This window comes from Rhipicephalus microplus, chromosome 2 (assembly GCF_043290135.1).
Source record: "Rhipicephalus microplus isolate Deutch F79 chromosome 2, USDA_Rmic, whole genome shotgun sequence".
NCBI classification, from domain to species: domain Eukaryota; kingdom Metazoa; phylum Arthropoda; class Arachnida; order Ixodida; family Ixodidae; genus Rhipicephalus; species Rhipicephalus microplus.
This window is the reverse complement of record NC_134701.1, coordinates 274,705,907-274,732,333: the sequence shown is the minus strand read 5'-3', so window position 1 is coordinate 274,732,333 and position 26,427 is coordinate 274,705,907. Positions and strand designations below refer to the sequence as shown.

The 26,427-nt window shown below is 44.8% G+C and overlaps 1 protein-coding gene across 1 annotated transcript in view; it reads left to right on the top strand.

Moving 5' to 3' along the window:
* LOC119178825 (uncharacterized) overlaps window positions 1-26,427 on the top strand; it is a 47,547-nt gene that overhangs the window by 618 nt on the left and 20,502 nt on the right. The window contains exons 2-13 of the mRNA XM_037430069.2: window positions 289-440; window positions 2,649-2,711; window positions 7,757-7,848; window positions 7,986-8,143; window positions 8,762-8,800; window positions 8,897-9,060; window positions 10,012-10,070; window positions 12,534-12,623; window positions 14,873-15,054; window positions 18,292-18,397; window positions 18,485-18,550; window positions 23,722-23,826. Coding sequence (XP_037285966.2) covers window positions 380-440; window positions 2,649-2,711; window positions 7,757-7,848; window positions 7,986-8,143; window positions 8,762-8,800; window positions 8,897-9,060; window positions 10,012-10,070; window positions 12,534-12,623; window positions 14,873-15,054; window positions 18,292-18,397; window positions 18,485-18,550; window positions 23,722-23,826 — 1,185 coding nt within the window. The 5' untranslated portion in view covers window positions 289-379. The remainder of the gene's footprint in view (window positions 1-288; window positions 441-2,648; window positions 2,712-7,756; window positions 7,849-7,985; window positions 8,144-8,761; window positions 8,801-8,896; window positions 9,061-10,011; window positions 10,071-12,533; window positions 12,624-14,872; window positions 15,055-18,291; window positions 18,398-18,484; window positions 18,551-23,721; window positions 23,827-26,427) is intronic.

Here is a 26,427-nt window from a genome sequence, read left to right as displayed (position 1 = left end):
GGTTTAAACGGTCGCTCCACAGAGTAAAAACAACACTTACCAAATGGGAAACTTGATGGGTGCGCAGGAAAACTAGCAGTGGACATCGCTCCGGCGCTGCCCGAGCGCATTCGCGCGGTATTTTTGATTACCATTGGTGGCCGCGAGGGAGCATGTCGGGTGGCGCATGGTTTTAGGTTTTACTCGCGGCTCTGACGTATCGAAAACGTTGTGTAGTCAGCCGTCTCGAATTCGATGGAAGTACGCCGAACGCGATTTGTGATATCGATGTGTGTTTTTTCTCTCAAGGGTCGACAACGACGCTGCAGTTTTGGCGGGTAGCGGCGGTGGCGGCGCCGAAGAAAAAAGCCGCCAACGCTCACGCCGCGCTGCAACAACAATGTCGTCCGGAGCCAAGCAGAAGCGTGCGTCGATTGACGCTGCTGGAAGCAGCTGTACAGGTGGGTTCACTCGAATGTTACGCGAAGGGCCGTGAGAAGTGCGTCTCTGCTGTGTGCCAGTGTCGCGAGGTCATTTTCGACTGCGATCATTCTTTCGGGGCTAGCTCACGTATCGCGATCTGGTCCCGCGCGATCGCAGTCGCGAAAACGAACCTGTGTCAGCACAGAAGAAAGAACAATAGGTCACGAGAAGCTGTGCTATCGCTTAGACCACCGTACGCCTCTGTTTCTTTAATAGCGCCATACAGTATAATGAATCCAAACGGACCAGCCACCTCGCAAGGTTGTTTCATTCAGTAATATAACTCCATATTACAGAATGTTGCAGTAGGCATGGTAGCTGCTTTAGTAATCACTGCTATGCTTGCAACCCTTCTCAGGGGCCCCGCCGCGGTGGTCTAGTGGCTAAGGTACTCGGCTGCTAACCCGCAGGGCGCGGGTTCGAATCCCGGCTGCGGCGGCTGCATTTCCGATGGAGGCGGAAATGTTGTAGGCCCATGTGCTCAGATTTGGGTGCACGTTTAAGAACCCCAGGTGGTCTAAATTTCCGGAGCCCTCCATTACGGCGTCTCTCATAATCATATAGTGGTTTTGGGACGTTAAACCCCACATATCAATCAATCAAACCCTTCTCAGGGGAAAGAGGGTTTTGTTCTGCTGCTTCCTTCCATTATTATTATTATTATTTTAAAGGGGAGCTAAATTGAAACCACATTCGAGTGTGGCTGTGTTTGACAACGCACAGCCAGTCTTAGTGGTGAACACCATTTTACGTACTGCTCCGACGCTCTCGGGCGCTCTAACCAAACTGATGTATAAGTGCGGTTATGGTGATAGGTGGGGACAGTTGTTATCAAAGGGGTCTTGCGTCACAAATTGAACACATCGTTTTCATTGCACCACCTACAGATACGGCCTCTCAAGTGGCACTGTACAAAACAAAGTTGTTTTAATTTCATTTGAACGAAGAAACCATTTCGATTTAGTACTAGAGCATCACATTATTGCTGTTTTTGTGATCAGTAGGGGTTTTTCATGTCGCAGTGGCGATGATAGCCAGTTATTTTGATCGGCTTGGCACAACAAGTTGTATATAATATTTGTTAGGTGCCAGTTGTCCTGTGCTAGATAGGGTTTGGGTGGATTGTTCTCTTTAAGTATCGGAATTCGAAAAAGTTGCACTACTCTAGGTGCTTTGCCCACAGAGACAAGAGTTCCTGTAGGTCTTTTTAAGAGATGTGCAGTGATTGGAATTGGCCAGTGATGTGTGCAGCAGAGAGAGAAATACAAAAGGGAATGTTTTTAAATGCGTAGTGCTTGATGGGCCTGGCTTGTCATCCATCCGTAAATCAAGCGGCGTGGTCACGCTCACAGTAAAGCACTCAATGCAGGTCATAACAAGATTAGCAATGCTCAAATCTGGGTGGAAATAAAGACTTTCTAAGATGATATAGTTAATGGAAATAGTCTCAAAGTAATTACAATAATTAACTTAAAATAACTAACGTCTCAAACTCATGTGTCCGCACCTCTAATTTGCAGAGTGCACAATTTTTTTCCTCTGGCTGGTTCTTCTACAGCGCTGCAGGGAAGCAACCTGGAGTAACTTGTTGTAGACAGAATGTAGCTGCTGTAACAAGCAGGAAATAGATCAAGGGGAAGCAAAAAAGTTGCACACACGTTGCACGCTAAGTTTGCAAATCTCGCGAACATCATTCTACTTGTGCTGAGAAACACTGCATGCTTACCTCTAACATTGGTGTCACCGACAGCTTAGTAAACAGAGCAGCACGAACTCTTAGAACGAGAATAACTGGGTAGCTGTGGAGTGCACTTCCTGATGTTTCACAGTTGTGGAGCTGCACTTATTCTTGTCTGCTGGTGTTTTGAAGTTTGAAGGCAAATAACTTCTGTTACAGTATACTATTCTTGATGACACTTTCTGCTTTCATCTCGGTGTTCAACACTACATGCACTCCAGTGCTACAAAAGGCATGTAAAAAATGTTCCAGAGCCCCTTTGAGGCTCTGGAGATGTTTTTGTGGACGTCACGATTGTTTGGCTGTGGAAAATTGCTGCTGGAAAACGTATTTGCATCACTGAAAAGTTGGGAATTTTTTCTATTGTTGAGACAAACACATGTCTCTAGTGCACTCATGGCAATTTTCATTTGCACTTCAAGCTAAAGATTGGCCTATTTCAATGCAGCAACGACAAATGGAAGCAAAAGATTGAGGAGGACAAGCGCCTGTGAGGATGAGGACAGCCGGCGTGAGTATGTTTATCAGACTAAAATGCTGAACAAAGTGTACTCCTAGTAATTTTTGTGGGCAGCGTATATGTGCAGGTAATGATCACGGGGTTAATTTTTTTTTTCTTCCCTTCTTTCCGGAAAGATTTTCGGTGCTGCTTTTTCCTGTTAATATTAGGGTCAGTACTAACTTGTACAGTGACAACGTAAACAACAAAACAGTTTCTATTTCTTGCTCAATGGCAGGTGTTGGCACATCATTATTCAATAGCATTGAGAGAAAATTTCTTCTGCTTATCAAAGCACCAGATCTATTTCTGGATTTAAAAGCTGTATTCGGAATACTTTGGTCTCGATTGATGCCGAGCACTTTCAGAAAGAGTATCTCTGTCAAAACTGCATAGCTGTCACTCCGCATCTTGTTCATCATCATCCTAACCACACGCACTGCAGGGCAAAGGGCGCTCACATCTTTTGCCATTCAGCCTGGTCCTGTGCTGTCACATTGTACCTGCAAACTTAAACTGACCTGCCCACCTAATTTTTTATCTCCTAGTCACGCATTTGCCTTCTCTTGGAATTTAGTCCAGCCCCACTGCGGTAGTCGGAATTTAGTCCAGCCCCACTGCGGTAGTCTAGTGGCTAAGGTACTCGGCTGCTGACCCGCAGGTCGCGGGATCGAATCCCGACTGCAGCGGCTGCATTTTAGGTGGACGCGAAAAGGCTGTATGCCCATGTGCTCAGATTCTGTACACATTGAAGAACCTCAGGTGGTGAAAATTTTCGAAACCCTTCACTACGGCGTTTCTCATAATTGTATGATGGTTTCAGGATGTTAGACCCCACATATCAATCAATTGAATCCAGTCCATTAACCTTAATGACCAGTGGTTATCCTGCTTATGTGCTTCATGCCCAGCCCATGTCTATTTCATCATTTTAACGATGATGTCCTTAACCCAGTTTGTTCCCTAACCCACTTTGCTCTCTTCCTGTCTGTTAAGGTTGTACCTATCATTTTTCTTTTGATCACTCACTTCGTCGTCCTCAACTTACATTGAATCCTCTTTGAAAGCCTGCAGCTTTCTGTTCCGTAAATAACTACCAGTTAAACGGAGCTTTTATATACCTTCCGTTTGAGGGATAGTTTTAAACTACTATTCATGATTTTAGAATGCTTGCCGAATGTGCTCCACCCTATTCCTGTTCATTCCTCCAGTTATTTGCCCCTCGTGGTGATCTAGTGGCTAAGGTACTCGGCTGCTGACTCACAGGTCACGGGATCGAATCTCGGCTGCGGCGGCTGCATTCTCGATGGAGGCGAAAATGCTGTAGGCCTGTGTGCTCAAATTTTGGTGCACGTTAAAGAACCCTAGATGGTCGAAATTTCCGGAGCCCTCCACTACGGCCTCTCTCATAATTATGTAGTGGTTTTGGGACGTTAAACCCCACATATCTATCAATCAATCCTCCAGTTATTTCACTCTCATGATTTGGCTCCGCGGTTACTACCTGTCCTAAGTAGACATATTTTTTATAGCTTCCACCGTGTCGCCACCTATTGAAAAGTGCTGTTTTCTGAAGACTGTTGCACATTAATTTAGTTTTATGCATATAAATTTCGAGACCTACTCTTCTACTCTTCTGCATTTAGTGTGCATTTCAGTAATCATGAGTTGTTATTCGTTCCGTGAGGTACTAATTCAAGTAATGTCAACAAAGAATCACGGGTTACTGAGAAACTCTCTATCAATTCGTGTCCCGCACTTCTTCCTATCTAGGGCTCTGAAAGCCTTTTTACAGATGAGATCACAATTAAGAGTCTCGCGCAGCGCCGTAGTGGTCCGCTGCCGCCGCTGGTGTCCATAACCACATCGCGCGAAAGGAAAAAAAAAAAAACAAAAAAACTAGTATCAATGACACAGTGGGGCTCGAACCCTAATCTACCGAGTGCCAGCCCAGTATTCTACCACTGAGCTACGCCGGTGCTTGGGACTTGTTGGCAAACTTGCCCTCGGCAGGCTTGATGTTAGGAAAGTAATCGCGTTATTGTGAGTAACAAAGCGTTATAGAACAGCAAACAACCAGGCATCACACAATGTGAATAGTGTAACGAGTGGGTTGGCCAATGCTTCGACCCACTACAAAAGCTTATTCTTGATCACCTATTAACTGTGGCGCATATCCACTTCAGGCATAATTCCTCATCATCGTCAGCCACTGCCGGAATAGGTTCAAAATTCCTCGCAATAGTTTAGCTGATACCACGCTTCTCATAAGAGTGGCGAAGGATAGCATAGGAAATGCCGGCCAACTACCCTAAAATTTTTGTTATTAATGCCGCAGTGGGTACCCAGCAAGTGTGCTTTCAGAAGTTACCCAATGAGTGTTTAAAAAAAGCTCTGAAGGGCCTCTCTTCTAGCTTTCGCTGTGACTGTGCTGTGCCTTCCACGCAGGCCAGGGGTTTCGTAAAAATGCGGTGTATAGCATTGCAGAGATTGTGTCTCTCTACCTTACACCCTTTATTGGGATATTGTGCCTGTCATCATGGAGGACTATGATGGCTGTGCATCCACTGTAGATGTCATCCAGGGTGAGAGGCAGAAGCAGAAAATTCACTTTCACTTACACCTCTATATGGACTTGTCAGCCTAAAGTTTTGCTGGATTCAGATGGTACGTTCTCCCAGATCATATGTTTATCCTCCACATTTATTTTTTTAAACGTATTAATGAGGTTCTACAGTAAATAAAGTACTGGCAGAAATTAAGCAGAATGCTTGTACATATTGCTGTTCGCTGCAACCTTCTTGAGCATAGTTATATGAGAGTTCATCAATACATTTACTGGTCATGAAGCTTCTGCGGAAGTTTGATATAGAGACAGGAAAAACTGCTATGGGCACCCTCGCTCACTGCAGGGCGTCGGAGCGGTCGCAGCGCTGCAATTGTACGGCATCCGCCGTAACTGTGAAACGTTGGTAAATGTAGCCGTGATGGTTGAATGCGTCCTCTGAGTGATATTACCTTCAAAGAAACTCGGGGAAGCTCTAATACAGTGAAATTTAGCATTGAATGAGGCCTTGAAGCTTGAAATTCTACGGTATGCTAATTTCACTGCAAGATATGCTACCGCTGTAAAAGCATGCTTTTTTTTTTCTAAAGCATTTAGTAAAATTTGTCGACAATCTACAGTTTTTCAACGACTCTGGTGGTTCATAACGCGTCATGGAACTTCAGTGGTTACAACGTTTGACAGCGCATATCCAACCTTTCAGGCTATATATACATTTGGTGTTTCTATGCGAAGATATATATCTTCAAATTTGTCTCATATTTATTAAATCAAGAGCCACTTTAGATGAATCAGTGGTTTGAATTTAGAAAGTGGTGAGGATCACACAATACTTCATACGACTTTTGCTTTGTGTTCGTGTTTTGTTTTGTGTGGATTTATCACTACGGTGCCATAGTGCATTCTAAGTTCAGTTGGCTAGATGTATAGGTGTATAGTTTCCCAGTCCTTTACTCTGCTTTGCAGCTTACTCATGCTGGGTTTTTCCTGTTCTTCTTCATTGTTTTCTCTGTCAAGTCGAAAGCCTTACATGCTTCCTCAAACGTGAAAATTGATCGACTGCGTCCCGCACCGGCGGCGCTAATGTGTGACGCAAAACGTTATGTTCTCATGTTCATGATGCGTTCATATCGGAGATTATTTTCACGCTTTTACAACTTGCGCAAGTTTTATACAGCATTTTGGTGCAGCCCCTCTTGCGCCGTCATCCTAGCAAGCTTCTATTGGTAGCGCTGAAGTCTCTGTTCTAAGCAACGGATGCGTGCTTTGAATTTTTCAAGCTGTGAGGAGCTGCATGTAGCTCCCTCCGCCTGTGTGGTATATCACTTCTATACTTCTGGTCATCTCCGTGCCTGTTAAAAGAAAGCGGCAAGCATTTCACTCATCGAGCTTCTGTATTGCCTACTTTGCCTACCGGCATGCAACGAGGAAGAGGCAGCCAGTATGCTCACCTTCATTAAATGTGTACTTATCCATTGCAGCTATGTCAAAAGGGCTCATGCACAGTGTCGATGCAGCCTCAACAGTCGCCAGCTCAGATGACTGTTCTCTAGATAGGTGTGCGAGCTCTGCATCTTTTTCCGTCGTATAAATATGGCGTGAGTCCATGGAAAATCCTCGTTGCAGCTTCGGCAGAAGTTCCGGAACGTTGCACGGTGACTTCACAACACCACCTCCGATTAGCCACTGGTCCACCCGAACGATGTCACTTTCATCGAATTGCTTTTTGCACACGAGTACATTCTGGGAATCAATTGTGAAACCACCAGTGTCTTTTCGCGGCAATGCGCACTTCCACTTTTCCTACCGTTCACTGTCTCTAGGCAACGAGAACCTGGAGACCTTTTGATCATTTCTGTTGTAATCGGATCAACAAATAGGTACACAGCAGGAACATGGCATCCTTCCCAATATTCAGGCACAGCACACTAGGCACACTAGTGATCATACGGTGAAAACTGCGCGATGACACGCTACGATATGAACCCAAAACGGCACCAGCAGCCCCACGAGGATGCAGAGCCGCCCCGCGGCCTCCGCTCGCAGCACACAAAGCTCTCCCAGAGAGTTACGGGGAAGTTTCATGAACAGGAAAAGTATTGAAGGACTCTGGTTATATATTTAATACAGTACCCACAGCACCTTATGGCATTACAGTGGGGGTGGGGTGGGGGGAGAGAATGCTAGCACAGTCATCCAAAAGCAGGTAATCGAACAAATGTACACTGACAAGTAGCCAAGTACAAAAGCAAAAATTGTTTGAAGTGAGAAAAAAAAGCAATACAGGAAATTACTGAATGATGAATGCACAATAAAATAAAACTCGCTCAGGCAAACAGTTTATTTACAACAATACGAATTCTGCAAAGAGGAATAAAATTAATCGGGAGATATTGGTCGCAATGTCATGTAACAGCTTGTTGTACTTGCAATTTTTTTTCCTCCCCTTCCAAATGGCACTTTTGATGTGAAAGCCTTATGCTCGTTTCAGTGTCTTCATCCAAGGCCAAGCTGCCACCATTGCCTTTGCCACCCATGTCAAAAATCTACAACAGCTCTTACCGGAGCAACAAACCTGCAGAGGTAAGTTGTGTGCGAAACCCCGTGTTTGACTATGCTATGTCTCTCAACTTCAACTTTTACTGCTGTCGCGCAACAATTGTGTGAGAACGATGAAACCTCGTTAAGGGTCCTTGACTGTCGATCGTGTGTGGGTGCAGCTCTTCCGGAAGGATCTCATCAGTGCCATGAAGCTGCCTGACAGTGAGCCACTAGATGCAGAGGACTATTGGTTCATATCGGACGGATGGAAGCAAGAGTGGGAACGAGGAGTGCAGGTGCCAGTTAACCCTGGACATTTGCCCGAACCCACAGTGAAGTGAGTGGTCACGTCGAGGTGCAATTCACTTGCGTTCTCTCTGTATTGTGTTCTGCCAAAGTTTCCCCTCATCAGAGATGACCATACAAACCCAAGCAGTAATTAAGTTAAACAGAGCACTGGGGAAAAAATATAGTTTATAAAGGAAATGAAATTGAGTATGAAAACAAAAGAAAACCAATGTGCTGTTGCTGGGTGCTGAATCCAGAAATAGAGATATAGCTTAAATCAAGAACCCCAATATCGTTTCCGTTATACTCCACATTGTGCAAGCAATATTTTACCATTGAGCTATGGTGAAGGCTGGAGAGAAAGGGAAGATGCTAGAAGATCAAGTGGATCAGACAATTAATCTCTCTCAACCACTGAAATAAACTTGCATGGCTTTGAGCTATTCGTAGCCCATACATGTGGGTGACTAGTTTTATATGTTAACCATTGTGATTATCATATTGATATTTTACTGCAAGCAACAAATTGTTTCACTCGTGCTCTCCTTGGCTTCATTGTCAGTCAGCTCCGCGTAAAAGTGAAAAGCACAAAGGGCCCTTCTCATGATGGAGAAATGGCAACTCTAAGGCAAACCAGCTAACATGCTTAATGATATGTTCTTTGCAGAGTCATCAAGAAAAAGAGCAAATCAAATGACTTTAAGCTGTGAGTATTGCTTGCAATTACACAGTTAACTGTAAAGTTGAAGTCATCTTTAATCTTCTTACATTTTTGTTCTCTTCCTTACACATTGGTTCACAGACCTCCAAACAAGTATCTCCGGTTGTCGCACGACGAGTTCTTTTCCAATGACCTCCATGTCCTGACCAACGTCAGTGCTTTGGCAGAGAAGACCTGCCGCTACGACCTGGACTGCTTAGATCAGCATTGGTTGCGGATCTTCAACGAGGAGCGCAAGTCTCTTGGTCAGTCCTCTTATTTAGCCCAGTCTAAACAGGGGCATTTGTCTTTCATTACTGTTCATGGTTATGGTGCACTTTGTTAGCAAAGCACCTTTCTTGGAACTAATTTAGGTGTAGGCCATTTATGCTGTTTAGAAACATAGGCCATAGACAATTTTCATGATTAATATCATGCATAAGCTCTATGAAAAGAGTTGTATTAGTAATAATGCTTTATGTGCCTGTTACCTGAAAGTTTCACAAAGAAATTCTCCATACAGTGGAGCTAAACATACTTTCTGTTCCTGCGTAGGCAACTGATAAAGCAGGTGAACAGAAGCTTCATGGATCCATATGCTTGCCGCTGGTAATGCACGCACAAAACAGTCTTTGCTGTAGAAGTTAGTAATTGACACTGAGATATTGCTGAAATAGTGTTGAAATAAATCTTAGTTTGAGCGAAATGGAGAATGTGATAGGTGTAGGGTGGTGAATGTTATTGTGTTGCTGCACAGCAGACAAGATGTAGCAGCGTTGCCAGGACTTTACACCCAAGCTGTTAATTTTTACAAAGGCTTTATGGTTACTTCCGGGCTTGGAAACATAGACTGCTAAGGCCTTTATTAATGAGGTACTATTGTGAAGGCAAGAAACGACATAAGGAGGTGAACATGCACCCATTGGCTCCAAAATATTTGGTCATTGTGTTAAGATTGTGCTTTTGCACATGGAGAATGTCAAGTGAGTGATTAACAGCTCGCAAGTAGCTTGTCAGCTCTATTGGTTTGTGAAGTGAATGACATTGGCTGAATGAAACATGTGTTGCATCTTGACATTTGATGTCATAATGCAGCAAATGTCACAAACTTTATCGATGATGTTTCGAATGATAATAGACAAACGAAAAGAATACTCAGCCATTTTCACTGAGACATGTGCCTTTTTCAATAATAATTTTCTCCTGTCTTGTGTTAGGCCTGGAACCTTTGCCTGAGCTTGCGATGGAGATGATCTTGGAAGACTTTGAGACTCAGGTGAGGCACGTGAAATTGTTACTGGTGCAGGTATGGTGTCACAAGTGTACCTTAACTGACGTGTTGCATGTTCTTGGTGCAGCAGCTTAGATTTTATTCCTAAACCACCCGTGTGTAGAAATTTAGTTGTGGTATTGCAGTTTAGATTGGGTTATCGAAAAACACTCTGCTGCAGAAAAGTGGAAAATAGCCGCAGCGCCATATTTCTTGAACGAAAAATAAATTCAGGAAAAGCGAGTGAAAGAGAGCAAACGTTGCATCGTGACTGGTTGCAATACTCACGTGGAAGCTCATGGTGCGCTCCTATTGGTTGTCGAACATTTGAATGGCTTTAGCATGTATTTCAGCAGGAGGGAGCTGCTCCTGGCTGTTGCACGTTTTGTTCATTCCTGTGTTGATCACTGCAACGACATGAGTGTTCTACGATAAGCCCCAAAGGAGCGAAGTTCCGAACTGTACACGCGTACGGGAAATGGCAAGCGCCACAGAATACAAGAAGTGGACACAGACGCAAACGCCACTGGCCACACTGACCAGGAAAAACTGCCGCACGGGGGAGATTGGGACAGCTCACCCCTGTGTGACTGTGACAGTACAGGCATGCGCCGATTACGACCCGCCCACAGGCCGTGTTGATGGCATGTTCTACATTGATGGTGCGTCCAGTGCTCGCCCACGTGTAGTGTCAATGCCTCCGTGTGCGTCATTGACGAGTCTGCGTGCCGAGTTTACGGATCCGCTTATGGTGTTGGCGCGTCCACGAGCAGTGGTGGTCATGCCTCTATGAGCTACAGCAACGTGACATCGGCTACCATAGATGTTCGCATGCCGATTATTCAGCAGCAGATTTCGGCTCCAACTTTCAGTAATGAAGAGATTGCATGATGAGAAGAAACGCGAGCAGACACTTTTAATGAATTGTCTACTACCCCGGCCACAAAAAGGAGATCCAAACTTCTAAATGATGGCGAAAGTGACGATGATGTTGTTCCCGAGGCATCATTTTTTGTAGCACACAAAGCGATGATAAAAAAGCTGCTGTCCGAATTTTGGTGCCACCAGTGTGGAAGGGCCCCAGAGTTCGTTTTGAAACTGGATGTCACTACTGTGGAATAATAAATGAAAAGTGGTCATCTCCAAGGTAAGCTGGTCCTCAGCATGAACATTCAGCTTTTGAGGTGGATGTTCATGCAGTGAGAGCTATGCAATCAGTGGGCAAAAATCAAACTACACTGAACAATATTTTTTCCCACATGGACATTTCCCATATGGGACTGCATCACAAGTCGTCCCAGAGGCTGCACTGCAAGTGTAGGCACCCTGCCTGTATCTGCTGCAACATCAGAAAAGTTGCGTGAAATATATGGAGATCTTAGATTTGTCCCAGCGAACATTGATGTCATTTATGATGGCACATAAATGACAAGGAGCCACACAAGCCACATCGGTGTTGGCTGTCATCGAGTTGTGCTCTGGCCTGGTCTTGGACCACTGTGTTCCTTTCTCTCTAGCTACTGCCATGACTGTGCAGGCACGCGGCAGGACACGGCTGAGGCCGGACGTCTCTCATGTGTTGCGCATGAAACCATTTATTGCGCATTCTTCGTAACCTTTTCTTTACCGTACCCCGCTCTTTGTGCTTCTTATTTATTTCTGTGAACTTGCTTCTTCGTTCATTGACTTTTCCTATATTGGCACGCTCTTCAATTTCTGCTTTCACGTTATCCGAATTTTCGATTTTTTTTTTTTCATGTGCCTATGTTGTAGCATCGCGGTGGTGCTATGTACTTTTCTTTCTTTTTCGGTACTTTTTTTTCTTTTTGAAAAGGGGAATAATGCCACCCGCACATATGGGCCGACAGCAAGAGCGGCTCTCAATCTGGAGGAAAAAAAGATCACGTGCCTCTTCTTTGCTCGAGAGCTAGCCGCGACTGACGCATCATTATGGAGCTAGCTACTCGGTGGTTTAATACACCCCCAGTACTTCTGAATCATCGTGACAATATTAGCATAAAGAATCACGTTGGTGTGCCAAATTTTATCTATTTATTCCAATAAATAATAGATAGTTTTAATTGCCACGCCCCCCTTAAAGCCAGTAATAGGGAATGTCTTAATAAAGTGAAGCACAAACTGCCTTGGAGAGACAGAAATGGATCTTAAAGGCATTGCCCTAATGGGGGCTTTTTGCCTGCTGCAATTCCAAAGCCAGAAACTTTTGTTCTGTCTACCTTGTTTTGTACATCTTCCACACGCTGAGCTGTCGTCTAACTCCTGAGATTGTGCTCTGCTTTATTTCTGACCCTTGTCTCTGTTCTGATGCTTTCATGGGGTTTTATCTTCTCAGTGTTTTTTTCCTTATTTTTGTTTCTTTAGTGTTTAAAATTGGTTTTGGCTTGCATGCTTTTGCGATTACAACCTCATGCTCTCATCCCTTTCTCTCTTTTGCAATATTTATTACAGTGCTATGACAAGCTTCAGAGAGAGATCCGAACAGAGCAAGGGTTGGGCATTGAGTATGACGAAGATGTGGTCTGTGATGTCTGCCGTTCGGTAAGCAGCTTTGTTGGAGAGTGTTTGTTGCCTTTTGAGTCCAATGCTTGTTCTAGAAAATGTGAACGCTTGAACGCTTAAGGTTGCTTTCACAATGTTAGCCATTTACCTTGGTGGGCCAGAAGAGGTTCGGAAACTGAAATGTAGTGGTTTGGGGGTGCTTTTGATTTCCTGTGCTTTATTGCAATGACGTAACTGGTTTGGGTGGCTTATTCTGAGGTCTTCTTGATATCGTAAAGGCGAACTAAGTTGTGCCACAAAAAAAAAAAAAAGCTGAAGGCTTCACAAATTTATGAAATTTTTGTCGAGCCACAACAAACTTAATACTGGCGCTTGTAGTGCAACTTTCACCACTTCCTATTAATTGGCTTATTACAGTCGAACCCCTTTACGAGAGACTGCCAGTCTTGTCTTTTTATGTGGCATGTCTCTTATAAGCAGGTTACCATGTGTGTATTTCCTTATCAACTCTTTCTTTCAGTGCAAGCACACTGGTGTCTGTTATACCCATTTGCCTGTTACATCGGTGTCTCTTATAAAGTTCAACTGCAATTTGTAATGAATAAAAATGTAGTTCTGAAAGAACACTCATAAGCCCAAAGCAATTCAGTTGTTTCTCTTAGTGTGCATTGAACCCTTTTAGGCACCACCTATGAAGATCTGACTGCAGATATCGCTAATTCACACATTATTCCACTGCACTGAATATTATTTTGCTATAATAATCATGTCATATTGCAATGATTTATGTATTATTATGGTAATTTCTAATCCTAATTCGCAATTGAGTATGTGTTTGTCCTAGACACTCACGATCTGTTTTGAGATATAGAATCAAATCTCTGGCTGGAAATTCTACTGTGAAATTCCGGTTTGCACATAGCTCACAAAGAGTGGCACATCGAATGGAATCTTGAACGTGGCAGTGCTTTCGTCGAAGTGATGATATGCAATAGTACACTTCAATGTGCAGTTAAAACAAGGACACATTTATTGAACTGGTGGTTCAGTTCCAACAAACCTCAGTGGATCTTGCTTCTTCTTAGCCACTTAGTTTGGACACCTAGCAGCGAGAGCATGTTCTGTGCTCAAATGTGTACAAAGTAGGCTTGTGCAAGTATTGAATGTCAAGTTCGAAACAAATAGTTGTTTTGGTCAAACAATTTTGAATTCTATTTGAATAGTGTATATATTGCCACTTGTTCCATTTCCCAGGTTTTGTTATCGTCCCAAAACACTACACAATTCTCAGCGCAAACCGCGCCTACAGTTTTCGAGAAGCTTCCGGACTGTAGTAGATCATTTCAATAAGATCACGCCCACTCTGCGAACTCTACAGATTATTCTGGAACCTACGCCAAAGCCAACGACAACGCTAGAACATTCGACGGCAAAAGTATAAATGCCGACACGCTTCGCCGTTTGTCAGTAGTTGATCGGCGGCCGACGCTCCGTTCACTGCTATCTGTGCAAGACTGCTACTGTAATCGGACTTTCCGTTTGTCGGGCACAGGTTCGCCCAAATAAACTGTTAAATCCCAACACAAGGTATCCTGTCTTTGGCCACGTCACGACCCTGTGACAATATCGCATATCATAAAGAAAAAATGGGCGTAATTGTCATGACCCACTAACCTACCTAATATTTTCAAGAATTTGAAACAAGGCCTGGCTGGGCAGATGCCATTTCTTTGCATCTAAGAAACTGGAAACAACTTTGAATAGCAGCAAGATTTGATTTTCAGTAAAATGCTAGTGATAGCTTGTACTCTAGAATACTTTTTAAATTTTTCTATACTTATAGCATGTAAGTTGACATAACAAGCCAATAAATTGATGTGAGGGTCATCTCCTCATTTAGCTTTTCTTTAATAGGAAGCTCACATCAATGCATATTTCCCTTGGATATATGTTTTCAAGGCTTAGCACCATTTCAAAGCCATGAAACCACTACAGGGGGGTTACATGCGATCTAATATACACCTAAGTAGGTGCTTTCACGGCTTAGCACCGCTCTACCGCAGTGAAACTGCCTTTTCATTAATATGCATTTATTCATTCGTTTTAAATAATTTGAAAGTTTCAAATTTAAATTCGATTAGAAGCGAATTCTAATACTCCATTATTTGTTCGAACATTCGAATGTTTGCACAAGCCTAGTACGAAGTGTATCGAATGAACACTACCTTGCCAGTTTTTCAAGGTGAGTCCAGTGTGCTGAGCTATTCACACGCTGCGCACTTTTTCAGCCGGACTCGGAGGAAGGCAACGAAATGGTTTTCTGCGACCAGTGTGACCTGTGTGTGCATCAGGCCTGCTACGGCATCCAGCGGATCCCGGAAGGGTCGTGGGTGTGCCGGACCTGTGCCCTGGGCATAAGACCTCCCTGCATGCTGTGCCCCACCCGAGGTGGTGCCATGAAGAGCACACGGTCAGTGTACTTGGGGTCTGCATGTTTAACAAGTCTGTGTGCTTGCACATGTTCTGCGCTCCAGTGTTTCGTTGGCCATGAGCGCTTTTGAGTGCGAAAGGCGTTCTTTTTTGGCCAGCACAGACAATCCAGGTGATGGTATGACACTACTCCCAGCCACACATGAGCACCTGCATGTTCGTGAGGGAGTGTTGTCAGCATATGCATATCTACACGTGACAAATGTAAAGTGAACTCTCATTGAATGAACAGAACATTTGAAGGTGCCAAAAAAATATTCAGGAGTTTCGTTTACCGGGATATAAGCAAAAGTGTGAAATTTGTCAGAATCACTAGTTCCAGTGACTTGTAAGCAGCAGTGCCATTTGCCATGCTTGCACAATAAATATAGCATTCAGATTTCTGTGAATGTTACAATCGGGGGGTGTGCTTAAATTGCGCAAATTGTGCAATTACAGTACCGAGAGTCTGCTGTAAAAACTGTATTTACTAGCATAATCCTCACTTTATTTTTGCAAAGAACTGATGAAAAGTTGAAGTGTGTAAAAGATACAATGGTAAAATTTTCCACGAAACTGCACAGAGTACAAAAAAATAAACTGAACCCAATAAAGCAGCCGCAAATTCGTGTTCTCATGCCAACAACCAACTACAAGCTTTTAGAAGTACAAATGAAGACTTACCTTAATAAAACCACAGATTGCAACACATAGCAAGCGTTATTTGCAGATTCTAAAGCCCTAAGCAAATACAATAAAACCTCATTATTTCCAAGTCACTGGAGCCATGAGAAATCTTCGAATTAAGCGAGTTTTTGAATTAACAGAACATACAAACAGTGGGATGCAAAGAAGTTGGAATTATCTGAAGTATTCAGGGCTGGTCGTTTGCTGCGCTGACTAGTTTACAGCTTCAAGGGTTATGTTTTCCAGCAATCCTAATTTTGCCGCAAACACAGGTGCTGTCACCAAGGAAGAAAGAGGGGGAGTTGTGATCCATTGAAATGCGCGTCTGTTTTCAAGACATCATCACTGCAACACGGCCATGGAGGAAGAAAAACTGAGGAGAGGCCCTGACGTCACTCATGAAGCCGTGGTAAAGCCGGAAGTTGGCCATATTGACTGGGCAAAAAAAGTTATTTCTTGAGACGCTGGTCCAGCCCGACATCGATGGCGAAGTCTTTTCGACCGAGTTCTAACAGCGAGCAACGGCTCGCTGACAACGAAGCAAACACAAGAGAACACGCGCTAGATTCACTGACGACGACGAATGTGGTTTCAGTGTTTTCATTGCATTAATTCACGCACTGCACAGATAACACGATCGGCAGTGCACCGCCTTCAAATGGTCAGCGCCGCCTTGACGCGGCCGATGCGGCCCCCGGCCACCGTATCTATGTTCCACGTAAAACTCACCGGCGTAAGCATTGTGCAACCGCTGTGACTTAATTTGAGCATGGTGCAAGTGACAATTGAATGCAGTTGCTCTAACGATGAGAGAAGAATGCTGGGGGCGAGCATAGTAAGCGAGACAGAAAATGTATTTTATTATGCACATGAAAGTTGTTACTGTACACATATTGAACGCGAAATTACGCATATCGTCCTCGTTGTGTCTTTCTGGGCACAAAAGTTTCGTCCATTGTCACAAGCAGGAACACTGCACAGCCGTCACTGACCTGCAAGGCATTCGTCATGGTTCCGTTTTGTCTTGGTGCCCAAATGCAACTTCACTGAACACTTCAAATACTTCATCCCCCACACAGCACATGGATATGTGCTCGTTCTACATACTGTTGAGGCCCAGTCGCTTACAAATGGCTTTGTAAATGTTGCTAAGCTTACAATAACTATCGGTAGAACACTGCGTAATTAACAACGCGACACAGAGCACGGATATTGTCCGCTGCGGCTCGATACGGGACCTACAAAGGTGCACATGCCGCCACCAGCCGCCGCCGCTCACTGCTAGACCAGCTACGCTGCACAGCACGTAACCATGGAAACGCCGCTATTGTGTCCAGTGAATATGGCCGCCATGGCATCATTTCCGCCACACTTTTCATGTAGCGCGCCGGCTGGGCATGCCCTCACTTCTCATTCCTTTCTCCGTGAACACAGCAGTTTCACGCGGGCAGCATGTCGCCTGCTCCTCGCTGCGTCAGTATGTCATTGAGATGATTCGCCAATTTTTTCTCTTAAAATAAAAGATTTAATAATGGCCAGTGAGACGAAATTTGCCGTGTGTTTCAGCTGAAAAACACAATCACTGAAGCTTTCGAACTTTGTTGTGTAAGTGGAAATCTCAGGCAAGAGCTCTGCCAGTAATGCAAGTGCGCAAATTGTTGGAGCAACTAGCAATCGAAAATTTGCATACATCGTTAACTTTGCCAAACTGTCCTTCATTAATTTCCTTATATTCCCAGAAAGAATGGGTAAATCATGACATGCTGATGTTGCCAGAAGCATGCAACATGTTGTCTGCGCATCACCTCTATGTTACAGCGAAGCACGTCTTGTTTTCCGTCAAGAAGTGCCACTTCAACCTGCGAATATTTTCCATTCTTGGGCCCACAGAAGGCCTGACGCGTCTTGTTGGTGGCTTTCAGCTGCTTGTGCTGCATGATCAATCTTTTTCAACTTGAAAGCAGCCATGTAGCTTTCGTATTGACCCATAGCATAACCACAAAACGGACGCAACAATGTACACTACACGGACTAGTGCTACCGCACTGCTAACACTCTTCTACGCTCCTCCATGCATACTTACGACTTGTAGCTTGGCATGGCTTGGCTTGGATTAAATTAGGGCTGCGGGTGTTGATAGTATACATGATGTTTAAAAGTGGACACTAGGCTGTGATGCACTATCATCATCAGTGCCTAGAAGTAGCAGACAACATAACTGCTGCAATTTTCGGGGGTACAAGAATTATGCTAGTGTGAGAATTACGCAGGTAAATACGATAAACATGTTCACAATGTTCAGACTACAGGATTTATATTCTGAGTCTCTGTTTCTGAAGATCAACCCACTAATCACTGCGCCACAGGCATGCGCTACACAAGGCAGTATAGAACTTGTTCAAGAATGTCCAGCATGCAACACCAGAGGAGTATCGTTGAGTCACTGTTATGTTATTTGCATTGACAACAATAACAGTACCATTCAATTATGCTTCAATTTTTTGCTTCAGATTGCGAGATTGTTACCGCTTTGTGTATCTAATTCCTTCAGGAGCGGCCAGAAATGGGCTCATGTGAGCTGTGCGCTGTGGATCCCAGAAGTTAGCATTGGCTGTGTTGAAAAGATGGAGCCCATCATGAAAATATCTCAGATCCCGGTGAGCTTTAGGTGATATTTTCCTTTTTAGTACTATTCACTGAGCAGTGTTACTGTGTCTAATTGCCATGCTGTGCTTTGCATCCAGCCTAGTCGTTGGGCCTTGACCTGTTGCCTTTGTCGAGAGCGGATTGGCGCCTGCATTCAGTGTTCCGTAAGTGCGGCAATATCTTTCTTCTTGTTCTTTCCAAACACCTACTGCTGAAGGTTTGCTGTATGCATAGAAAGTGTTGTTGTGTGGGGAAGTAAATAGGTGCGATTTTGCATTATGATCGAATTCATTATGCTGATATAACTGAAATTGGTTTAGAGCTATTTGTTACAATTTATTAGTTACAACTCTCAATAGCCTCTTGATGTCATCCACAAATTAATTACTCAGATTCAGTTTGTAAAAGTTTTTTTGCTCACACATATTCACAAAGGTGCAATTAAGACTTACCTCAACAGTGTAACCAGAGGTTCAGCTCAAAGCGAAATTCATTTGCCGACACTAAAGCCACTGTCTCAAGAGTCTTTGTGTGATGACCCTTGACGTAATCAAGATGCGCCGCCTCAACCTGTGGGTACTTTCCAGTGTTAGGCCCACTTAAGACCCGACACGGCTTGCTGGTGGCTATTAGGTGCTCGTGCTTCTGTCAGCAGTAGCGAACACAAAACTCGTTGACTTCAAAGTGCCTGCCGGCGGCCTTGTTGATGTTTTGTGCATCATCAACCACTTTAAGCTTGAAAGCAGCCGTGTGTAGCTTCCGTATTAACCCATCGCGTAACTACAGAACGGACACAACACACACTGCACGAACTAGCACTAATATGCCCCAATGAATACTTGCCATTTTGGTGTGGCTTAGATTGAATTAGAGTTTTGTGCTTTGATGGTTGACAGCTTGTGCTTGAAAGTCCAGACAATGGACCATCAGTTCGGTGACTTTCCAAGAAATAAGTACCGTATTTACACGATTGTAAGACGACTCGAATGTAAGACGACCCCCCCAAAATCGCATCTCAAAAAAAAAAAAGAATGCGCGCATTTTACACAAGGGAAATTTATTCACGTGGTTGCGGAGGATTATTCATCGTCGCTGGAGTCGTCCTCGCTGGTGCTGCTGCCGTCATTGCTGCTGCAGTCCCACAGCACGTCGTCGTCAAGTGTGAGTCCACACTTCGCGAACGACCGCACCACGGCATCGCGTGGGACGGCCGCCCATGCGGAGAGGACCGATTCCGAACTTCCGTCCTGCTGCACAGTTGTTGGTTTCCTTCGCATGAAGAATAGCAGCCCGCTTAAACGCTGCCGCAAACGAGCGCCGAGTGTTCTTCGAGCCTACGGCACTCATGTCAGACAGAAGTGACTCGAGAGAGCCCGTCGTGGACACAAGCGACAGGAGCACGCGGCGACGCGCCCGCTTAGAAAATTGTATCACAAAAAGGAGCTCTTCCGTCAACTACCAGTACCCCCCTACGGCGGCTCTTCCATCGATTACCGGTGCTCCCTCAAGAGCCGTGCGCTCGTCATAAAGGCACTCGTAATGCGCGCAGTAGATGCTAAAAAAAGAAAAGCTTTTGTATAAGCACGCGGAAAACTATGCGCTTTGGGTTGAGCGGGAAACTATTCGAGATGACAATACATGGTTCGATTTTGACTCTAAGACGACCCCCCAACATTGGATTGTCAAATTTGAAAAAAAGGGTCGTCTTACAATCGTGTAAGTACGGTAATAAAACATTTTTTTTTTTTGTTCTGATATAGCTGTTGAACAACGAAACTGCGATAATGAAGCTGAAAGAAAACAGTTCTTCCAAAGTAAAGAAACAGCTAAGAAGAGGGCTGGTTTTATTTTCATTGAAGAAAAATGGCTCTTTAGCTATCCTGATCTCATTGCAGTCTCTTCTGTACAATAATTAAACATGGCAATTAAACTACATCTGTTATTTATTGAAATAAACTGATGAAATTTGGCACACCAATGTGATTTGTTATGCTGATATCGTTTATGAAATCGGTTATGTTTTATGGTTTTATAGTCATGACATTTAATAGATCTTTATAATTATCACTTAATTAATTGGTTAATTAGACACAATTTGGGTAGCTTATTTGCTTTAACATATTCAGCAAGGTCCACTGTGCACCATCGCAAATGACATCAATGTTCCCTGGGGCACGTCCAAGGTCCCCATGTATTTGACGCACCTTCTCTGCTGTTGCAGCAGATGCAGTGGCAGGGTACAACTTGTGATGTAGTCCCCTATGGGAAATGTCCATGTGGGAAAAGATATCATTCAGTGCAATTTGATTTTTGCCCACTGACTGCACAGCTCTCGCTGCTCGAACATTCACCTCAAATGGTTTTACATGCTGAGGACCAGCACATCTTGGATATGACAACTCTTTGCTTATTATTTCACACTGGTCACATAGCATTTCCATTTTATTTGCGAGCCCTAGAAAGTGTCCAGTTTCAAAATGAACTGGGGCCCTTCCACACTGGTGGCAGCAAAATCTGGACAGCAGCTTATTAATCATCACATGGTGGGCTATAAAAAAATGAGGCCTCAGAAACAATACCGTCGTCACTTTCACCATCATTTAGAAGTTCAAGTTTCCTTTTTGTGGCCGGGGTAGCAGACAATGCATTGAAAGCGTACGCTCGCGTTTTTATTCATCGCACAATCTCTTTAGTTGGAGTTGGAGCCGAAATTCACTGCTGAATACTCGAGGTGCGAACATCTACGGTTGCTGGTGCCCTGTTGTTGTTCACAGAAGTGCAGTCACCACTGCTCGTGGACGGGTCAACAGCATCAACACCATGCGCAGATCTGTAAACTCGGCCCGCAGACTCATGAACAATGTACGCGGGCGGAGTCGTCGACACTACACGTGAGCAAGCGCTGGACGCATCATCAATGTGGAACGTGCCGGACACAACAACCAGAGTTTGCTGTTCAAAGATTCTGCAGCATTTTGGATCTTTCCTTAAAAAATACAGTGTACCAGCAACTTTTTATCATTGAGGCGCTTGTAAATGGGAAGCAAAGCCAATCCTTGATCAAGATTAGCGTGTGGTCGGGTTGGGCCTCCCTTAAGGGCTTCGGCTCGCCTATGCTTGCACCAGAAAGTCACCCCTTCTGGACAGTATCATCATCATCATCATTTATTTTCTCCTAGGTGCCTCTGATGGGGTATCGGTGGCTGCCTGCACTGTTGCTCGATGATGAGCGGAAGTACGAGGCCCAGATAGCACGATGCATTTTCAGAATATCACCTCTGTTATTTCTGATTGTAATACTGCAATAGTTCTGCAGTTTCTGAATTGTGCCATCTGTCAGCTTTTCTCCTCGCGGAAGTCGTGTTGGCAGTTTCTGAAGAGCAGTGCCTAGACGCTTGGCCACATGGTTTGTGCACTCCTCCTTGTCCACGAAAACTTCACCATATACATTGGCCTCAGCGACAGCGATGTAAGCTTTGCTGTCCCCATCACTGAGGAACTTGGTGAAGCGCAATGGTGTTGTGTATGAGGGTGTCCTGCCTCATATGCGCAAAGCTGCCTCAGTCTCCTAGGCATGAGAGAGCACTCTTTTTTTTTTTTTTTTTTCGCAGCCAAGAGTGTGGAATGCTTGCCATATTTCTTCCTCGGCACCCAAGTCATGGTGCCGACTACAGGCGAAGCAGTAATTCGACAGTACCTCACACTCTAGGCACAAACCAGTGTCCACAGACACAGCAGTGCCTATGCCATTGTGGCTCTTGCGCCCTCTCTTTTGCCATGTGCCTTCATACATGACAGCAACATCAGCCCCATTTACTTTCTCTTTAGTTATCATTCTCACCTTCGCCAGGTTTTCTTGCACAGCTTTGGTAGCTGCAGCATGAACTTTTTTGCCGATTGCAATAAAAGTCTTGTCATGCATGGGTGTTGGTAGTCCAAGAATAGCGCAAAAACTTGACAGCTGTTCATGCCCGATGCCTATTGCACGCGCAGCCACAACCACCTTCACATTGACGGCGAAGCAGTAGCGCGAGCTGCCGCTTCGGTAGTTCCAGTCATCACCGGCATCGGTGGGCTGTCCTTCCGGCACAACACGCCGCAAACTATGCGCAGCAGAATCCACAGACTCAGGACACTCACTGTTATTGCAGCACAGATTAAGGAACGAAGAGAGGCCCTTGCATTTACTTGCGGTGTCGCGGACGACGAGTCCAGCGGTATGGCATGTTGGAAAAACAGCACGGCTTACCATTGATGTCAGTACGCCGATGTCACAAAGTACTCCGCTCACAGAACCACCAACACTCTTTCTTCTCTCGCTCTCGAGGTGTTCAATTTTTTTTCCAATGCGCTTATGAACTTGATCGCAGCATCAATTTCGTCGAAGTCCCCACAATCCGCCGAATCTCCCGAAGTTGCGAATTCACACATGTGACGGCTATCTCCGCTGCCTTGATTAGGCCTAGTGGCTGGCGGCTCGCATTCTTCTACCGCTGCTTTGCGCTTCGGTTTACGTTGACACCCTCGGTACTTGTTCTTGCTTGCAAACTTCCGTGCTCGAAAGTCTCGCTTCTTCAAGTGATCCATGGCAGATTCAGAAAAACGTCGAAACGCTTAGCAAGTGCCGATTGTCGCAAGCGCTCAGCGAGCGGGGTCGATCAGATGTAGCCAATGGCGGCCTCGGCAGCGTACCATGTGACCAGTCGAGATGCCCGAATCGGCTGCAGCTTAACTGAAAACCAACTTGAAAACGACTGTTTTGTGAAATTCCTTGCCAAAATGCGAAACTGGGGGATGCCTGTTCACTGGAAGGAGGCTTGATCTACGTCACCAAAGAAACCGCAATGGCGGACGTCATCGTGTTGCCGAGTGGTGGATTTTCAAAAATAGCCGTCGCATGCGTGAATTCGCGACTTCAGGGGCTACCTTCACTAACGCAGATCGATTTTTTACCACTTTCTCGTCCAAATTCAGCTGTGACATTTGGGGAAATGATAGTTGAATGATCAAAAGAGATTTTAGAACAATCATCTCATAAGTGGAAATTTTCGCAAAAAACTCGATTTTTCGACCCGCATCTCTCCTTAAGATAGTAATTCCAAGAACAGTTTCATAATCATTGGATGGAACTGCATTATAGTGGTGTAGCGTACATGCTCAGAGTAACCATCACTACACAATTGCTGCTTTGGCTTTACCAGATTTCAGCGGCCTTCTCCAGCATTGTCTTGCATCTGCGATTACACAAGCAATGAGTAACAGCTTCATTGACTGCACCCTTCACGGCTGTTACATTATTTGGTGTGCCAAGATTTCCTCCTAACTGTTCTTGCAGGTGAAGGCTTGCAAGCGGGCTTACCACGTCACCTGTGCATTTGAGAACGGCCTTGATATGAAACCCATCATTGATGACAACACTGTTGACGAGGTTAAGCTCAAGGTAAGTTTATTTCTTGGTAAAACCCAAGTTTTTGACTAAAGAAAAAATAAGCGGCTGGGGAGGTGTCATGACCGTTGAAGGTTTTTAGGCCCCAAAACAACAATATGATTATGGTGAACGCTGTATTGAAGGACTCCAGGAATTTTGACCATGTGGATTCACCTAAATCGAAGTATGCAAGCCACTAATGTTTCACTTCCATGAAAATGTGGCCACTGTGGCAGGGATTCTATCCAGTAGCGTGCCTGTCAGTATTTAAGTGCCATGGCTACTAAACCACCACAGCAGGTTGGGTGTTTTGCCATAGGGTCCCAAAGCAGCACTTGGTGGCGCTGTGACTCTGGACAGGCAGAGCTTTTTCTAGCAAAAAGACGGAGATTGACGATGTACGTCACGCCTTTTCCGATCTTTCCGCCACGCTGCAGCTCCCTTCTGTGCATATGTAGAGCTCTCGCGCACCCCTCGAAAAATATCTCCCAGCTGGACAGGCTCTTTGAAAAGCGAACGTAATAAAGAAGTCAGAAAAGTTTATTTGCATTTCTGAAGTCTGCAACGTTACCGTGTACAATAAGTCGAAGTAAGCTTCCTTTTGTCATACGTTAAATATACTTGATGGTCTATATGCAGTGCAAAATAAAGCCATGCACGCAATTGATGTTCCACGTTGTTGGCAGTGAAAAACGTGATTGTTGTTTCTATGTGCATGCTGGCTGTAGCAGACGCATGCTGTCCTGAACAAACGTTCGCGGCATGCGGAAAGATGCAAAGATCACACGGTCATAGCAGTAAAAAGCCTGATAAGGCTATAGGGTCATGCCTTCCATACCACTGGAGCATCATCCGTTGACCTAGCTGCGAGGCAGCTAGCTTAGCTTTAACCGAGCGAAGCAAGTTGAACTGCTACCTTCGTGGTAATTTTTTTTTTTTTTTTTTTCCCCTGGCGTTGTGCTTGCACTTACATTTAATATGAATATCGACTGTACTGGTGTATAAAGCCTGCTGTGCAAACGTAGCTGAGCGTGAGAGGTGCCGAATTTCAGGCTTGATGTGATATCTGGTTTGCGACGAGCTCGCGCAATTAGTGTGCACTGGAAGCACTCTATGGCGCGTAACACGCACGCACGCAGCGCGGGTGAAAAAAAGACGCACATCTCGAAATGTATTAAGTGTCCCATTGAATCAGCGGCTTGAATAAATACCACCCTAATGAAGCGACAAAAATAGAACAAACCGGCAAAGGGACGCGACAAAATGCGCAGACGTTCGTTCCGGCGCGATGATGCTGCCTTCTCGATGCATGTATTGCAGGCGGCAAAACTTAGAGGATGTGCGCAGTTCAGTTGAAAGCAACCAACGACGCAACGCTAACCACGGTATGAGTTATGCGAGTGTGAACATTCCACAACGATAGCTACGTGTCTCGCAAACACAAGCAATTGAAACACAAGGTTGTTTCAACATACAACCGTAACTGGACTGTCACAATGCATGCAGACAGCGAGCTATCATTACTGCAGTCGTTGCATGGACATGCCGTGTTATGTACTGATTCAGGTAGTAGAAACAAATGGTTTCAAGCGAATTGAGACAATTAAAATGGAAGGCGAGACAGAGCTAAAACTTACTTTGTTCTTTTAACTGTGGCGACCCACGCTTGTTTTCTTTCTCTCTCGTACGACTTCTGGCAATCGATAGTGCTACGGGTGGTTCACATGTCTTGGTACTGTCTGCACTCTCATGGCACAGAACAGTACTCCAGACCTCGCTGACGCTTTTGTATGATTGCTTCTGCCGTCGCGGAAAAGCAACGTTGAACAGCGAGCGTCTTGTTCCAGTGCGCCAATCTGACGGCATGGCGCCGCAGTTCCCCGCACCGACTCTAGAATGCATTCCGCACCCGCAGTGTTGAAACACACCGAAATCGCCTGCACCCTCTGCCGTGCTTATCCCTATTTCCCTGAGCTTGCTGCCAGAGTTTCAGCACGGTGTTGACATCGCTCCGCAACCGGCCAATTGAGATGGGCAGCATTAGAGGCAGCATCTGTGCACTACACCTTTTCTCGTGTAGCCGATTTGAACATGACATTTAAAGCTGACAGTCAGCTGGGAGGTGCAATTGCTCATGCTGACCCTGAAAAGCTTAGAGGGTACTGGCTTAAGATTTCGTGGATGGGATATCCTGTGGGATTGATGCCCGTGAAAATGCCCATACTCATGAACACTAATGCGTCAGCCCATAGTGACCATGTGGGGTGTTTCATGGAAATAACACTTGTAATTATTCACATGAGTATACTGATTAAGATATACATGACAAAGACAGTCATATGTGCTCGACGAGCCAGTTGCGAAAATTTCGTGGGCTGCATGTACGAGACTACAGCTCTAGACCGATGTCATTAGCCATTTGCTAAGTGATTTGAGAACATTGCCGAAGTGCACAGGTGAGACTATTTCTTTCACTGGCAACTGGTCATTGCGCTTCAGTCATCTGGATAGTGCCTCTTTAGCCTTTTGTATGGCAGCCAATAAAGCAAAGGAAAAAGTAATGCAATAGGCTCAACGTCATGATGCATGGTAAAGGAAGGAGAAAGAAAGCAT